Source organism: Heterocephalus glaber, unplaced genomic scaffold (genome assembly GCF_053883595.1).
Source record: "Heterocephalus glaber isolate CG9 unplaced genomic scaffold, H.glaber_assembly_v1.0 deba00000594, whole genome shotgun sequence".
Classification (NCBI taxonomy): Eukaryota; Metazoa; Chordata; class Mammalia; order Rodentia; family Bathyergidae; genus Heterocephalus; species Heterocephalus glaber.
The window spans coordinates 1,838,076-1,856,649 of NW_028258151.1; the positions used below are offsets into that span (position 1 = coordinate 1,838,076).

At 38.5% G+C, this 18,574-nt stretch overlaps 1 protein-coding gene across 4 annotated transcripts; it reads left to right on the forward strand.

Moving 5' to 3' along the window:
• Positions 1-2,252: 2,252 nt before the first annotated feature.
• Positions 2,253-14,094, forward strand: LOC110345635 (uncharacterized). 4 transcript variants are annotated; one of them, XM_087205143.1, is made up of 3 exons: positions 7,534-9,314; positions 9,450-9,641; positions 9,893-14,094. In XM_087205143.1, exons 1-3 carry the CDS (start codon positions 9,258-9,260, stop codon positions 9,998-10,000), a joined length of 357 nt encoding a protein of 118 aa, XP_087061269.1. In that variant the 5' UTR covers positions 7,534-9,257; the 3' UTR covers positions 10,001-14,094. The 4 variants fall into 4 exon arrangements, 1 of the variants encoding a protein (XP_087061269.1); XR_015448888.1 differs by lacking the exon at positions 7,534-9,314 and adding an exon at positions 2,253-2,874 and having other exon boundaries at positions 9,450-14,094; XR_015448886.1 differs by lacking the exon at positions 7,534-9,314 and adding an exon at positions 2,887-4,269 and having other exon boundaries at positions 9,450-14,094.
• Positions 14,095-18,574: the final 4,480 nt, after the last annotated feature.

An 18,574-nucleotide genomic window follows, 5' to 3' on the forward strand; every position in this document is an offset into this window, starting at 1 on the left:
AATAGTTTGTTTTGTTAAACAAATTTCTATCTATGTTCATACTTTTTTCTTCTATTATCTTTATCCAGTTTTAGTATTAGCACAATGTTGATTTCCTAAAATGAGGGGAGAAGTGTTCCTTCTTTTTTCTGCTTTAAATGTTTGATATAATTTGTCAGGTAGAATGTATATGAGGCTATTGTTGTCATACAGGTAGGTTTTCAAGCTAGGGATATATTTTCTTTAATAGGTGCTATTCAAATTTTATATTTCCTCCAGAGTTAGTTTCATTAATTTGTCTTCCAAGGTATTTCTTAGAAGTTGTCAAATTTATTTCCAAAAAGATTTTTGTAATATGCTTTCTATATCCTTTTAAATTCTGTAAAATCTGTGGTAATGTCTTCTAGATCTTGATATTGTAATTTTAAATATATATAATTGATATTGTGTAATAGGAAGAAAAGGTCTAAAGGAGTAGCAGAAATGGTAGGGGTAGGGGAAAGGATAGAAGGGAAAAGAAAAAATATGGGAAAAAATGGAAACAAAGTCTTTGCAAATAGGGAAGGGTGGAGGGGGTGTAGGGAGGGCAGGGGAAGGGGATAAAATAAGAACCAAGATGCATCATGTAAAGGTACAAGATCCTAGTGATGAATGTAACTGTATTTTATGCCTAAAATGTACCAATATACTTAATGGAAAAAAAAATTTCACATAGTGCCTTGCACAAAGGAAGCTTCAGTAAACATACCTGGTTTTCACATACTTTATCTCATCTAATGGAACATTTCATTAAGAGTGCATATTAAAATAATATGTAAGTTAAAATTGTAGACATCTGAGAAGAATTTCAAATATAGCCCTTTAAATCCTCTGAATTAGTTCATTATTTTTAGGCTTGCTAAATACAGTACAGTAATAGGGTAATAAAATATTCTGTCTGAAAGCAGCTTAATGAATTCTTTTATTATAAAAGTAATGAGTACTATTCTGCCACCTGCCTCGCAAGCACAAGGTCCCAAGTTTGATGCCTGGTACCAAAACAAAGCAAAAAAAAGTAAGGAGTACTAAAATCAGACCTCCCCAATTTAAAGACCCAATCCAAAAATGGGCATCTGAAATGAATAGACATTTCTCAGACAAAGAAGTAGGAATACCAAATAAACTTATCAAAAAATCTTCAACATGCATTTATGATAAAAACCCTACAAAAAATTGGAATAGATGGTCTCTACCTCAAACTGATAGAAGCCATCTATGAAAAACCAACAGCCAATATCATACTAAATGGTCAAAAACTGAAATCTTTCACACTAAAATCAGGAACAAGACAAGGATGCCCACTATCACCACTCTTGTTCAATATAGTTCTGGAAACATTAGCCATGGCAATTAGATAAGAGAAAGAAATAAAAGGAATAAAGATAGGAAATGAAGAAGTCAAATTGTCATTATTTGCAGATGACATGATACTCTATAAAGAAGACCCCAAGAACTCCACCAAAAGCCTTCTAGACTTAATAACCAAATTCCACTGCTGGTGGGAGTGTGGACTGGTGCAACCACTGTGGAAATCAGTATGGAGATACCTCAAAGAACTAGGACTGGAAGTCCCATTTGACCCCACTATTCCACTGCTGGGGATCTTCCCCAAAGAATTAAAAGAATCATACCACAGTGATATATGTGCACCCATGTTCATAGCAGTGCAGTTTGTAATAGCTAAAACTTGGAAACCGCCCAAATGCCCATCAACTGGAGACTGGATAAAGAAAATGTAGTTTTTTTATAAAATGGACTACTACTCAGCCATAAAAAATGAGAAATTAGAGACATTTATAGCTAAGTGGATGCACATTGAGGCAATACTCTTAAGTGAAATAAATAGGACACACATGTATAAATACTGAATAGTTTCTCTAGTGTGAGAAACTGAAAGTGTAAATAAGGACTAAAATGTATAATAGGTAATGTGAAATAGGAAGAAAAGCGGCAAAGGGGAAGGAAGTGGGAGGGCTAGGGGAAAGGATAGAAGGGAATGGGATTAATACGAGAAAATGGAAAAATAGGAACAAAATCTTTGTAAATAGGGAGGAATTGGAAGGGTTGAAGGGAGGGCTTGGCAACTGTGAAAAATAAGAGCCAAGAGAGATTATGTAAAGGTGCAAATTTCCAATGATGAATGTCATTATATTGTATACCTAAAATTTACCAATGATTAGCATGAAAAATCGATAATGCAAAATAGGAAGTAAAGGTCCAAAGTGGTAGGGGTAGTGGGAGGGGCAGGGGCAAGGAAAGAAGGGAAAGGAAAAATGATGAGAAATAGAAAAAATGGAAATAAAGTCTTTGTAAATAGGGAAGGGTGGAGGGGGTGAAAGGAGGGCTAGGTAAAAAATAAATAAATAAATAAAATAATGCAAATGTGATGGCAAATTTTCCAGAACATTCAGCTTCTGCTGTAGCACTTAGGGAAGATTACTGGTTGCCAAAATATGAATGTAAAAACACCTGACTCACCAAATTATTTCCTAGAATAGCTAGCTGGGTGGAGGCTCACCAAGTTAATAACTAAACTCAGCTCTCATGTCTATTGACAAAGGCCATATTTAAGCTTAATAACTCTGTATCCACCCAGAAAGATAAAGGAGGCTTTGATATCCTTCTCAATTGACTGGGAAGAGGAAAATGACTCATGGGGCACCTGGCATGGTGAGTGAGTGTCCTGCATTGGAAATATTCTGAAAGGTGAGTCGAGGTACTAAACCAGTCTTTCATAGACTGGCTCACATTGAGCCTCAGGCAGATGGTGGTTCAAGAAATGAGGCTTTTAAAAGGAAGAAAATCTTGTGCAAGAGAAGCAGAAGACAGAGCAAATAGTCTCTGCATTATGAACACGTGAGTCATGAATTATGCTGCTTTAGAGAAAGAAAAGGTAGTTCAACACCTCCACAACTTTTACTGTCTATCTAACTATAATATTAAATGACCAAAATTATGTGAAGTGTCTATCCCAGTGTCTGACTGCCATGTACTGTCACTCAATATTTGTTTTTTCCTCTTGACTCTGATATGTGCTTTTTGTTTTGTTTTGTTTTGTTTGAAAAGGGGTAGTACTTTAAGATAGCTTTATATAGTTTTATGTACCTTCACATGGCTAAAGCCTTAGTGTTTTAAAGTCTAGGTGTTTATGTTATTTTTACGGTTAACAATAATCAAACATGACAACACATTTAATCATCTGTATCAAGTTTCTGCCATATGGTTCAGAAATTATTTGGGGGAGCATTTTGTAATGAAGACTTCAACTCAGTTTGGCATACTTTCTATCACTTTTCCAAAAACAAACAAAAACCTATATACATAGCCAGAATATACATTTTAAAAATATTGATGATAATTCTATGTAGTTACTTGGTTTTGAATTCTAAATTGTGGTTATTGACATTTTAAATTTAAAATGAATCCTTCTGTTCATTTTCCTGAGAAAATAGATGATGCTTTGAAATGTTAGCAAATTAGAGCAACTTTTCACCTCTTCTATAATAAATTATTCCTCAGGCTAGGAAAAAAAACAATTCCACAAATATTATTGAAAGTCATTTAATTCTGAATCAGGGTAACAAGCATTCTGATACTTAAAATGTGAAATATGTGCATATATTTATATATATGGAATGAACAACCTAAAATATTTGAGTGCCTCTTTTTCAACTCTACCTAGTCACCTACTTCATGTTTGCTTAAAGTGTACATATGATCATTCTATGTATTTAGGACTCTATTAAATTTAAGTTTATGAAATAACTTCGACATATTTTTGTAAGCAATATTTAATCATATATCTCTCATTTAATGATGTTTCACTAAAGTTTTTCTTATTTAGAATATGGTAATATTGCTATCTTCTAGAACAAAATATCAATAAAGAGATGAGGATTTATTTAAGTATATATAGAATTTTGACAGGTTGCATTTCAACCCCTTTGACAATCTCTTTCACATTCTCTGCTCTGACAAACACCCTTTTGGACGACTTTATTCACAACAGACACAACCTTGGTGTTAGGCCAGTCTGGGTACAGACAGGATGTAACTTGTAAGAAGCAGCAGCACTGCTGTGCCAGAAAGATTCCCTGCCAGCTGAGAAGCACACCCACCTCTTCCTTTTGCTTTGCTGCTAAGTAGAGAGACGCCTGGAGAAAGAGGCCACCTTAACTCAGGAGCTCTGGAGTGTGACTGACACCCTGTTCTTTGTAAGGAGGGGACAGTACAAGAGGCAGAACATTTGAGGTGAGGGGAGAAGAAAGGATAGTTGGAAGCTTTCAGTCTTACAGCCGTGTCTCCCTATGGTGTGTATGTGTGTGTGTATGTGTGTGTGTAAATGTGTATACAGGAAGGAGCTAGCATTGTGAAATAACCCCAGCACTGCTGGTCAGCCTGTCTCCCTTTGAAAGACAACAATAAAAAAACTACTTTGAATAATTTCATAACAGGAAATAACACAATGGAAACTGGAGAATTGTGATGTGGAAAAATCTAAGAACTAGAACAAAAGAGGCTAAATAAATGATTAAGATAGTATGTATAAGTAGAACTGAGAATAAATAGAAAGAGAATTTTAGGCACCCATTGTAGTTTACTATGCATTAAGTCACAAAAGTAAGTAAGAGTTAACTATTTGCTAGGTTTTTAAATGTATTGATAGATTTTTAGTACTGTCATCTCCAAACACAATAAGCTGTATTTTCTTTATATTGCAACTTTCTTAAATTCAAATGATAGTAGTAAAGAACTGATAAAGCTTTGATTGCATACATTTCAGAAAAACAAAACTGTTTGTAGTTTAAAAATGTAAATAATAATAATTGGATTATTATTACAGGGCAAAAAAGCATATATGTCATATTTTATTTTAGTCAAATTAGAACAAATTTCTCATACTATTATGAAATACATGCCATGTATGTTACTAGTTATTAGAGAGCCATCAGCTTATTTATTTATTTATTTATTTATTTGGTACCAGGGATCACACTCAGAACCTTCTGCTTGCAAGGCAGACGGTAGAACCATTGAGCTAAATCCCCAGCCCATCTGTCAGCCTATTTTGATATGATATTTACTGAAAACATTCTGAAATTCATTTGTACCCACATTTAACCTAGATTTTATAGCAAGAGGATGCAAATTCCAACAGTTTGGCAAGGTTTCCATTTCCCTTTTCTTCCTTAGGTGTTTTCTTACCACGAACTCTTTCTTGAATGACCTTTGAGTTTAAAAAAACTGGCCTGGTTTGTTTTGAGAATAATGTCAAATAAAGGGAGAAAGGGAGAAAAGGGACTTGAAGATGTGCTGAAAGAATTGCTGAAAACAGATTTCACTGATTTTCCAGTTTTGTCTGGTGGGAGCCCTGCAAGCTGTTGTTTACACCTGGTTTCCTTCCATACTTAGTTGAAGCTTATGAGAAACCACAGCCTGGGGCAGTAGGTCAGGGACTTCTTATTTAGAACTTATTGTCAAGAATTTGGTTCATAAATTTTATTTATAAATTGTACCTTACTACTCTTACATTAATTTTTTTCATTATCATTTTAGTTTCCTTTTTCACTTCCTTCATTTGCCAATTTGTGTTGTCTCTCATTCACTGACCTATTTACTAAAATTTTTGTTTTTTGAGGTAGGAGGCATTGAATTCAGGGCTTTACACATGTTTGGCAAGTGCTCTACCACTGAGCTACAGCTTAAATCCCACACTTTTAGGTTTTTAAAATCTTGTTAGAAAAACTCTTACTCTGAGGAGTGTATAGCTATAAAAGTATCCTAATATATTGGGTTTTCTCATCAGAGTGCCATTCAAACAGGTAAGTGTTTTTCAAACTTTGTTTTGCTTCAGATATAACTTGTTGTGAATTATTAACAAATCATTTAACTCCTATACAAATTATAGAATATCAATTCACAAACATGAAAAATACATAGAAGTAACATTCAGAAAATCATAAAGATTTGTAGAGAGGTATGAACAATTCCCTTAAAAAGTTTCAAGGTAGCAAAAATATCAGTCACTACAGAATTGTTCTTATTTTATTGTGTCATTCAAAACGCTGATGTTCTTTTTTTCATATTGAAAAATAAATCAGCCTTAACATTTATCTAAAAGAATTCTTTTATGGGACTAGGCAAATGCTAAAATTAAAGTAATAGTGGAGATTTTTTGTAATAATTTTCCTTATTAATAGGTTTCATTTTGGCAGATTCACACATGCATACAACACACCTTGATCATTTCCCCCTCACCATCATTCCCTCTCCCCACCCATCCCCCAGTGTCACATTTGGGGGATTCAATGTGTATTTTCCTCATACCTATCCTCCCATCACTTATCATTGCCTTCCCCTCCCACTCCTTCTTATTCCCTTCCTTCTAATAACAGTCCCCTTTATACTTTCTTGTCATCTTTTTTAGATTCTACATAGCAGGGAGAATATGCAATATTTGTCTGAGACTGACTTATTTTGCTAAACATAATGATTTCCAGATCCTTCAGTATTCTTGCAAATGACAGGATCTCACTCTTCTTTGTGGCTGAATAATACTTCATTGTGTATTTATATAACCACATTTTCTTTATTTTTTTTAATCTGTTGATGGGTGGTTCCATATCTTGGGTATTGTGAATTATGTTGCAATAAACATGCTGCAGGTATCCCTATAATATGCTGTCTAAAATTGATTTGGGTATATACCAAGGAGTGGTATAGCTGGGTCAAATGGTAGCTCTATTTTTAGTTTTTAGGTTTGTTTTGTTTTTTGTTTTTGGTACCGGGGATCAAACTTGGGTCCTTACACTTGTGAGGCAGGCAGCAGAACCACTGAACTAAATCCCCAGCCCTATTTTCAGTTTTTTGAGGAACCTCCATACTGATTTCCCTAGTGGCACTAATTTGTATTCCTACCAGCAATGTAAGTGTCCCCTGCACCCTGCATCTTTGCCAGCATTCATTACTTTTTGTATTCTTGATAGCCATTCTGACTGGGGTGAGAAAGACTCTCAATCTAGTTTTGATTTTTGTTTCCCAATATTTTTTTCTGTACTGGACTTTGAACCTAGGGGCTGTACACATTAGGCAAGCACCCTGCCACTGAGCTACCCTTCAGCTCTCCTAAACATATTTTTAAATTTATATCTGACTCCTTGGAAAGGGTAAAAATGATTATTTTATCTCTTTGGTAGCTTTACTATTAATTCTATAGTGTTTTATGAATAAAGATTGAGATGTTTAATAAATTGTGTCTATTAAATGATTATTGAAGAAATTGCCTATTTATATTTAAAGCAACTCACAACAAACTATTGTTAACAAAATTGAACAAAGCTGTATTTATTTATATAAATTTCTTGCAAGAACTAATTCTGAAATGTCTGTAATGCAAGTAGTGCACTGTATGAGAATTTTAACCCATGTTTAGGTGGGGGATAAAACTCTTCTAGACTTTTATTCTAAGTATGAAAATTCAAGTATTAGACTGATTCTTTTTGACTAAGTCGTGTACTTTATATAGTTCATTATATAATCAGTTATTTAATCTTTTAGAGTAGCTGAAAGGATATTAAAACAATAATCTTTCAACCTTGCTTTTCTTTTCCAATAACTCGCTTACATGTTAATCAGTATATTCATGCTTCCTTCTCATTAGTTTTTTAAAATGCAAGGAAATGCTTTTCAGTGTATGCTGTGAGAGATTTTATTATGGGATTAAAATCTCTCAATGGACAATAGGGACAGGAGTAAGGTCCAGGTATTATGTCTCATGGAGCAATACTACCCTTCAGGTAACTCTCAAGATAATCTACTTTAAATTATCTCCTACATTTTAAAGGGAAAAGTAGTCAAGTTATAAATTTTTCATGCCATATCTTACCTCAAATTTTCCATCTTAGACCAATATATCTATCCTGTTTCTATATGCAGGATATTGAAAAAAAATTGCTGGAGAAATGCAAAAGCATTAGTTTTTACTTTTCATTGTGTACTAGGCCCTCACCGTGGCTTGAAGAATGGAAATCTGGTGTCCTCCACCACCCCTGACTTCTTGTCCTCAGCGCCAGATGGCTATGCTTATTCTTTAGAAACAAAATGAAAGCACCAGATTGGAGCTCTCAGCTTCATGTTCTACAATGAACAAATGTATCTGCTTCCACACACTCTTACAGGTGGCCCCCTTTGGATGAAGGCTAAGCCATTCATCCACACTCTATCACAAGCTCAGTGATTTTGTGCCTGTGATTGATCATTTATCATCATCCTCTTCTTTATTTTCCAAGGATCCCTGTTCTATGTCCAGCCCATAAACCCTTTCTCTTCTTATTGTGTATATCACAAAGGCCTTTTATCCAAGCCTCACATTAAAGACATCTCCATTGTCTCCAGCCCTGATAGCACTCCTGAGCTCCAGATGCCCACAATATGTGTCTGTCTATCTTCTGGACAATACCTAAATCTTCAAATGTTCAAAATTAATGCACCATAATTGTGAAATTATTATTATTATTATTATTATTATTATTATTATTATTATTATTTTTGGTACTGGGGATCGAACTTGGGTCCTTGTGCTTGTGAAATTATTTTATTACCTTCTCCTCTGAATTCTTACTAGTGAATACTACTGTGATTGTCTAATCCCACAACCTATGAATCATTTTTGTCTCTTCCTTCTCTCTTATTTTCTTATTTTAGAGAATTACCAAGCTCTGTGGACTGTAATAATGATGACTAGTACTGAATATGGACAGGTCACTGTTCTAACAAAACTACTTGTATTGTCTAACAGTCTCTTCAGTCTTTCTATTATATGGGTTGCCATTTTTTTCTCCATTTTAAAATTAAGGAAACTGAGGCCCAGAGAGGCAAATTAGGTCACATGGGTAATAAAGGGAAGAGATGAAAAAAGATGAGATCTAAACCCAGGCTTCTTAACCACAGAAATGGCCTCTTCACCATCCTATGCTGGCCTTCCTGAAGGACCCTTGTTAGCAAGACAGACTCCATATTGCTGCTTGACCCACCTGCCTGTCCTTTAGATGAACTCAGAAGGAGGAAGCTTAGAAACCTCCTCCCCTTAGAGAGTCTCTTAGAAACAACAATTAATCAACTATTGTTTTACAAATGTTCTAACAGCAGGACGTTCCGCTTCTGTACCTTTTGGTTGCTTTACTAGTTCTATCCCATGGTGGGGGGGGCTAGAAACTGTTGGCCTCAAAGGTGTATAAAACATGTTTGTCTTCCCCCAGTCAGGGTTTGAGTCCGATGCTCGGCTCAGGTCCCCACTGGTAATAAACTCCTGTGTGGATTTAATATCAGTCTCTGGTCGGTTCTCTCTCTCTGGGTGTAACATTCTTGGAGGCCCCAGCGAGATAGCCAGCTGCTCTGGAGCTTATTATCTTGGAGCCTTTGTTTCTTTTTAGGAGAGACCAGGATCAGACATTGGCGGTGTTTGGCCCCTCTGGACATTGGTCTGTGGAAGGAGAGGCCACCCTGATGGTATTCTGGGGCTAGGCCACCCTGACGGTATTCTGGGGCTCTGGGTAGGCCGGTCCCAGTCGGGCCCCATCACCGATCAACCGACCCACAGGAGTTTATCGAGGAAGCCTCTAGAGGTAAGAATCAAATGATTCTTAGTGCACTGTGGTAGGTAGGAGGAAGCCAGACGTGGCGCAGGTTCCTCCTACCTAGAGCCTCTTTGGGATGGTGAGCAGGCTCAACTGGGTTGGAGTCTTCAGAAGAGTGACTCCCTGGGTGGGGTCTGAATCCATTCGGCCCCAGAGGTTTATGTGGCCAAAGTCTGTTTTTGTCTGTTTATTGTTGTCTGTCTATCTGCTTGCTTTGTGTGCCTTTTGTGTTTTCACAGGTTGAAATTATGGGTTCCTCACAGTCCACAGAAGGAACTCCACTTGATTGTGTTTTGAATAACTTCAAAAAATTTATTCCACAGACAGAGAAGATGAATATGGCATAAAAGTTTCCAAAGGCAAATTGCGAACTCTGTGTCAATCAGAATGGTCAAGTTTCGGAGTCAGTTGTCCCCCGGTGGGAATTTATTCTGTGCACATTGCTAGCAAGGTTTGAAATGTGGTCACGGGAGTCGGGGCCCCACAGGTCTCAATTGACTTTTGGCACTCGATCGGGACAGGACTATGGTCCATCAGCCCCATCTTCCTCCTCCTTTTTTCCTTTAAAACAGACAGAGCCTGGGGGAGGATTGATTTATGTCCCTTTTACAACTAATGATCTTTACAATTGGAAACATCAAAATCCCCCCTTCTCTGAAAAAACCTCAGGCATTAATCTCTTCTTGAGTCTGTTTTTCATACCCATCAGCCAACCTGGGATGATTGCCAGCAGCTTTTACAGATCCTGCTCACCACTGAGGAGCGGGACTGCATTTATCAACAGGCAGTCAAAGAGGCCCTGGGACCAAACCCTGGCATCACTCCCAGAACTCCAAGGCATTCAGCCAAGGCTGAAACAGTAGTTCCATCGTGACACCCTGAATGGGACCCCAATGATGATGATGGTAAGAGGAGGCTGGGGACCTACTGCCAGCACTTATTAGGGGGACCCCGGGCAGCGGCCAGAAAGCTCACTAATTTGAGTAAGGTAAGTGAGGTTTGCCAGGGAGAAATGGAGTCTCCGACTGCATTTTTGGAGAGACTCTTGGAAACCTATAGAGTTTTCACTCCTTTTGACCCAGAGGCACCCAAAAATGCAGCAGCTTTAAATCCGGCCTTTGTTTCCCAGTTGGCCCCAGGCATTAAAAAAAATTACAGAAATTAGAGGGATTTGAGGGAAAGAATAAGACTAAACACCTGAGCATAGCCCAGAAAGTTTATGATAACCGTGATGCCCCCCCCCAAGGAAGTCCTAGCCAAGAAACTGGGGAAAGTCACTATTGCTGCACTCCAGACACAAGAGACAGTCCCTCCAGACAGAAAAAGAGAAAGCCACCTTTTTGTCTTTAAAGAAAGCCTTAGTGTCAGCACCAGCCCTGGCCCTACCTGATGTCACCAAGCCCTTTTGGTTGTCTGTGGATGAATGAGGGGGCATAGCCAAAGGAGTGCTAGCTCAGGCATTAGGGCCTTGAAACAGACCTGTGGCCTACTGTCTAAAAGACTTGATCCTGTGGCAAGTGGTTGGTCTACCTGTCTGAGGGCAGTTGCAGCCACCACCCTCCTGGTCAAGGAGGCAGATAAGCTCAGCCTGGGATGGGACCTGGTCATCACTGCACCCCATGCAGTGGAAACATTGCTGAGAGGAGCCCCAGAACAATGGCTCTCCAATGCCTGCCTGACTCAGTACCAGGTCCTGTTGCTGGATGCTCCATACATCAAATTTGCCTGAGAAACGACCCTCAATCCAGCCACCTTACTCCCAGACTCCAACTCATACGCATGCCCCTCCATAACTGTCTGGACACTCTGACAACTTCCACCACCAACAGCCCAGATCTGACTGATGTTGCCCTGCAAAGCCCAGATGAGACCTTCTTCACTGATGGAAACAGCTTTGTGGAAGATTGAGTCAGGTATGTGGGGGCAGCCATAGTCAGTCCAGAAAAACAGGTACACTGGACACAGGCATTAAGCCAAAAGACTTCAATGCAGAGGGGTGAACTAATAGCCTTAGCTCAAGCCCTGTTAGGTCAAGACAAGGCTGTAAACATCTACACTGACAGCTGGTATGCATTCACCACTGCCCATGTACATGGTGACATCTACAGACAGAGAGGGCTATTGACATCAGAAGGGAAAACTATATAAAAAATTTTGGCCTTATTGGAGGCAATTTGAAAACTCAGGGCATTGGCCATTATTCATTACAAAAGCCACCAAAAAAGAGACAGCTTTGAAGCCCATGGTAACCGAGAGGCCGATGATGTGGCCCGAAGGGTGGCCAAAGAACCAGTGGGGCCAATAGACATTCTGCCTGTCTGGCCCCTTGGCTACCTGCCAGAAAAGCCACATATACCCCTGAAGAGAAAGAGGAAAATCAAAAGCGAGGGGGTACAAAATTGGACTCAGGCTGATGGAAAGGGACAAAGGAATGAATTTGTCTCCCCCAAGCCCTGGGGTGACAACTTGTTCATCAGTTACATCACTTAACTCACCTGGGAAAATCAAAGTTAAAAAGACTAATGAGCTCTAAGTTTTCAATCCCAGGACTGACCTCTGTGGTCCAGGACATCAGTTCCAGGTGTCAGATGTGTACACAGTTAAACTCCAAGGCAAGACCAAGGAACAAAGGTAATTGACTATGGGGAAGAGAGCCAGGGGAACATTGAGAACTTGATTTCACTGAAATAAAATCCAGCAATAGGTTCAAATATTTACTGGTATTGGTTGACACCTACTCAGGTTGGGTAAAAGCTTTCCCCACTCCTGGAAAATCAGCCATCATAATAACTAAGGTTTTGCTCCAGGAGATAGTGCCTCAATTTGGCATCCCTCATTACCTGGGGTCCGACAATGGCCCTGCCTTCATGGCACAGATATCTAAATTGTTGGCAAGGGCACTACATATTGATTAGAAGTTACACTGTGCCTATCGCCCACAAAGTTCAGGGCAAGTAAAAAGGATAGATAGGACCCTGAAAGAAACCATGACTAAATATGTTCTAGAAACTGGCGGTAGGTGGCCCGATCTGCTTCCTCTAGCCTTGTTAAGCGTTAGATGTACCCCATACGTGACAAGTTTACCCCTCTTAAAATCCTGTATGGGAGGCCACTGCCACTCTTCCCTAAGTTAAACCTTGAACAGATAACAGAGAATTCTTGTGTCTCTTTACTTCAGTCTCTTCAAGCCTTACAGATCCTTCAGAGTGAGATCCAGGCTAAAAAACAACAGGCTCAAGAAAAAAAACCTTTGTGAGGTTCCAGCCCCATGGTTTCAAGCCAGGAGACCTGGTCCTGATATGCTTGGTTGCTTGCACTGAGGACTTGACTAAATACATTCCCAAATCAGTCTTGGCTATCCAATCTGCCACTTCATTTTGTGTCACCATGTATGTTGTTCCACAAGTCTTGTATTATAATAAAAAAGGGGGCCATGAACATCTGGGATTAACCACTGAACACTACAGGAGTAAATGGACTGCCCCCATTTTAGTGCCCATTCTGGTGGGATTAGGAATAGCTGGGTCAGTGGCTACTGGAACTTCCTTCCTGATCCTTCAGGACACAAATTTTAAAGCCCTAAGCCGCCAAGTAGCCAGAGATTTGGGTCACCTGAAAGACTCGATCTCCAGATTAAAAAACCAGGTTGATTCCCTAGCTGAGATGGTCCCGCAAAATCAAAGGAGACTTGACCTCCTGTTCATAAAACAAGGAGGGTTATGTGTAGCCCTAAAAAAAAAAAACCTGTTGCTTCTATGCTAATCAGTCTGGTGTTATTAGAGCTACCTTACCTATAGTCAGGGAAAATTTAAAGACTAAATATGCTCAACAAAAGGATCAAAATTGGTTTCAAAATCTATTTGACTGGTCCCCATGGTTAACTACCCTACTTTCTGCCGTAGCAGGCCCTTAGTTATCTTATTTCTGCTTTTGCTCGTGGGACCTTACATTATAACTGCTCTGACTAAATATGTTAGACAGAGTGTTGATACAGTTAACCTGATGGTGTTGAGACAAAATTATGAGATTTTAAAAGATGTTTAAAAAATATTCAAAGAGTAAATACAGGAATCAAAGATTTGATTAAGTTACAAGAACCAGTGGGGAATGAAGGACCCTTGTTAGCAAGACAGACTCCATATTGCTGCTTGATCCATCTGCCTGCCCTTTAGATGAACTCAGAAGGAGGAAGCTTAGAAACCTCCTCCCCTTAGAGCATCTCTTAGAAACAACAATTAATCAACTATTGTTTTACAAATGTTCTAACAGCAGGACGTTCCGCTTCTGTACCTTTTGCTTGCTTTACTAGTTCTATCCCATAGGGGGGCCTAGAAACTGTTGGCCTCAAAGGTGTATAAAACATGTTTGCCAACCCCTAGTCGGGGCTTGAGTCCGATGCTCGACTTGGATCCCCGTGGGTAATAAACTCCTGTGTGGATTTAATATTGGTCTCTGGTTGGTTCTCTCTCACCGGGTGTAACACTTCCAATTGGCCAGGATCTTAAATAGCTCTTCAACTCATTTCCTATTCTTTCTCATTTGATAGTCTTGGTTCAGATACTCCTCATTTCTTGCCTGAATAGCTTCCTACAAACTGCTGTCCCAAATCTATTTTCCAAGACAGATCTTCAAATCAGTGCTCATCAACATTTTCAGTGTGTTAGCTAAGCAATGTCTTTGCAATCTATATAAGGGAATCTTTGTTTAAGGAAAATTTTATTCAATTACATATTTGAGTTTTTTTCCCATTCCAGGAATCATTTTCTTCCAGGACAGTGATTATTTATATGTTGTTCTACCAGCTTCTTTTCTTATTATTTTTATCTTTGTTCTCATATTTCATTTTACTTCTTCAAACCTATGTTCTTTGTCCTAGACTGTATTTTTTATCTATATCTAGTTTACCTTTCACTGATTTGAATGAAATTTTCACCTTTTAGTTTTATTTCACCTTTTAGTTTTATTTCACCTTTTGGTAGTTTTATTTTATTCTTTTATTCTTGAGCTCCATAGGCTCCCTTTTCATCTTCTGTTCTTCCATCACTTTTTCAACCTCTTTTTAGTTTTTCAGACTTTTTTTTTAAAAAGGAAACCCAAATTACCTTTATTTTTTTTGAATTTTGGGGGAAAATTTGTTTAAAATTTTTGTAGGAACAGGTCCTGAAATTCTGTGTTCTTCATTTGCCTTTTGTTTATTTTTTCCTCTGCAATTTTTCTTCAGTATCTACGCTTCCACCAGGGAAATGGACATTTCAGAAACAGTAAAAGTGAGATTTAAAAGATGTATACAGTAAGCTTTGAGAGAGAACCTTATACCTTCTTTAGTCTTCCTCCTTTACCAAATCAGGGCCTGAGCCTGGGTGTTTCTGCGTATACAGTTCCCTGTCGTATGGAAAGAGATCTTGAAAGCCAATGGTAGGTAGTGCAGCCACAAGGTTAGCTTACTACAGTAGAAGATATAATATGGGAGAAGTTAAAGAAAAGCTGACTTGTTTTCCAGCACAGACAAGGGCCAGGAAAGAGGAGGAAACAGGTAGGAAAAAGATTCAGGAAATATGCTTCAATTTTCCATGCATTGATTGAGCGATCATGGGGTAACTGTGAGAGTTGAAAGGGGAAGGGAGGTTTTGTTTCTGTTTTCTATTTAGGATTCTGAGTGGAGCTCAAATCTCAGACTGCTCTTTGGAAGTCTAGGGCATGGCTACTTCTTCTTGGAGGCATAGTAGATCAGCTCTTCAGTTTAGATTCCCCATTTTCTTGGTTTGTTTCCTCTAGAGGCAGACCAAAGGCAAAAATTTGTATATCAAGTTTATTTGGCATGAGTTCCCAGGAAACACCAATAGATTAGTGGGAATGTTAAACAAAAGGGAAGAAAGCCAAAAAGGTGTGTTATTAAACAAGGTTTCTCAGTGGCAACTGGAGCCTTGCTCTGCTAGGGAACAGCTTAGAAAGAGTTCCTTAAATTACCTTACACCACTGGTAAAGGGGTCAGAGTATTTATCTACTACCTTCTTAACAGCCACTGCTTGAAGATTTCTCCCATAGGCCATTCATTCCTTAGTATTTCTAACAGTTGTATGTTCACACTGAGTAGCCAGAAAGGCTTGAGGCAAGAAAACCCAAAGGACAAACAAATCAACCCCAAGGCTTTGGCAGATGAAAGTCAGGTGGTGCACAAGGAAATGGTGAGCATGGGAGGAATGCCAGCAGGCCCAAGATGGCCTCCATACACCAGGCCTCACAGTTTTTAGGTGGCAGGTGTGCCAACTCCACATATCTTCTATGGTGGTTCTGTCACATCTGAGCAGAAGCAGAGAGAAAATACCATGGCAACTCAGGGACCTGCAGCCAGGAAGGTCTCAGAGGAAGCTGTGTCAGTACTAAGCCAGGAAAAAGAGGCAAGAGTTTTTTCTTTTGAAGGTTTTAGTTTTGAAGCTAGATGTGCTGGCACATGCCTGTAATCTCAGCACTCTGAGAGGGTGGGGCAGGAGGACAGCAAGTTCTAGTTCAGCATAGGCAACTTAGTGACTTAGGGTCTCAAAAAGGAGGGTGGGCACAGGCTGGGGACACAGATCTGTGCAAAAGGTGTTGGGTTAAATCTCCAGTACTGCAACAACAACAAAAAAGATTTTACTTTTTTTTTTTGGTACCGGGGATTGAACTCGGGTCATTTACCCTTGCACAGCAGGTGGCAAAACCACCAAGCTAAATCCCCAGCCCAAGATTTTACTTTTTAAAGCAGTTGTAGCTTCATAGCAAAATTGTGGTGAATGTAAAATCTACAGAAATTTCCTATATATACCCTGTGCCCATAGATACTTAGCTTTCCCCATTATCAACATCCAACTCCAGTGTAGAAATAAGTTCTAATTGATGAATTTTCATTGACTCATCATAATCACCCAAAGTCCATAGTTTGTACTGGGGTTCAGTCTTAGTATTGTGTACTCTATGGGTTTGGACAAATGTATAGTGCCATGCATCTACTATTATAGTCTCATACTGAATATTTTCCTTGCCTTAAAAATCCTTTCTGCTCCATCTATTCATACTTCCCTTCCCTGACCCTTAGCAATCACTGATCTGTTTATTGTCTCCATAATTTTTCCTCTTCCAGAATATCAGTTGAAATCAAACAGAGATAGCCTTTTCAGATTGGCTTCTTTCACCAAGTAATATGCCTTTGAGGTTTCTCCATGTCTCTTCATGGCTTGATAAGTTATTTCATTTTTAGTGCCTGTCTTAGTCTATTTTGTGCTGATGTAACAGTATCTCTGCAATGGGGAAATTTATAATGAACAAAAACGTACATGACTCATGATTCTAGATTTTCCAAAGTCTAAGACTGATGAGTCAGTATCTGTTGAGGGAGTTTTTATTCTATCATCTCATGGAAGAAGGTACAAAGGCAAGAGAAAATGAGATAGAGCAAGAGGAGGCTTGACTTTTCCCTTTATAAGGAACCTGGTCCCATAGTAACATGCTCACCACAGCTACATGAATCCATTTGTACCCTAATCCCTGATTAGCATTCTCCCCTCCCAGTACCATCTCTGTGGGGTTCAAGGTTTCAGCATGTGAACTTTTGGAGACACATCCTTACTGAATGATATCCCACTATTTCTATGGACCTTAGCTTGCCCATTCACTGACTGAAGAACTTCTTGGTTGCTTTCCAAGCTTTGACAATTATGAGAAAAGCTGCTGTAAACATCCATTTGCAGCTGTTTGTAGCTTTTAACTACTAGTTTGTTTGTTTTTTAAAAAAATGCCAAATTGCATTGCAAAGTGTCTGTATAATTTTGTATTTTCATCAGCAACTAAACAACAGTCCTGCTGCTTCACCTCTTCATCAATATTTGATGTTGCCAGTGTCTTACATTCTGGCCATTCTAAGAGATCTGCAGTGGTATCTTATTTTAATTTTCATTTCCCTGATGAAATACATGGACATTTTTCATATAGGTATTTGTCATCTGTATATCTTTTTTTTTGGTATCGGGGATCGAACTCGGGAACTTGTGCTTGCGAGGCAGGGGCCAGAACCACTGAGCTAAATTTCTGGCCCTGTCATCTGTATATCTTGTTTGACAGGATGCCTGTGAAAGCCTTTAGCCCATTTTTAAATTGAGTTTTCTTACTGCTGAGTTTTGAAAGTCCTTTGTATATTTTGACTAACACTCCTTTATCAGATATGTCTTTTACAAATGTTCTCTTCTTCAAGTCTTCAGCTTGTCTTATATCTTGACATTGTCTTTCATAAAGCAGAAGTTTAAAATTATTTTTTGGGGGGGTTCTGGGGACCAAACTCAGGACCTTGTGCTTGCGAGACAAGTGCGGTGCCACTGAGCTCGTCCCCAACCCAGAAGTTTTAAATTTTTCAGTAAGTCCAGCTTATTAGTCATTTCTCTCATGATTCATGCTTTCGGTGTTATATCTAAAAAGTTATCATGATACTCAATGCTATCTAGGTTTTCTTTCATGTCTGGGAGTTTTACGGTTTTGTATTTTACATTTAGGTTTGTTATCTATTTTGAGTTAATTTTTGTAAAAGTGGCTAAGATCTGAGTCTAGATTAATTTTATTTATTTTTCACGAGGATGTCTAGTTTTTCCAGTACCATTTGTTGTAAAGATTCTTTGTTCCATTATATTGCCTTTGCTCCTATGTCAAAGTTCACTTGACAATATTTCTGTGGGTCTATTTCCGGGTCCTCTTCTCTTCCACTGATCTATTTGTCTATTATTTTGCCACTCCCATACCATCTTGATGTATAGTAAGTTTGAATTTGTGTAGTATCAGTCCTCCAACTTCATTCTCTTCCTTAAACATTGTGTTGGTTATTCTGGCTCTTTACTTCTCCATATGAATTTTAGAATTTGATTATCAGTTCTACAAAATAACTTGCTAAGATTTTTGTT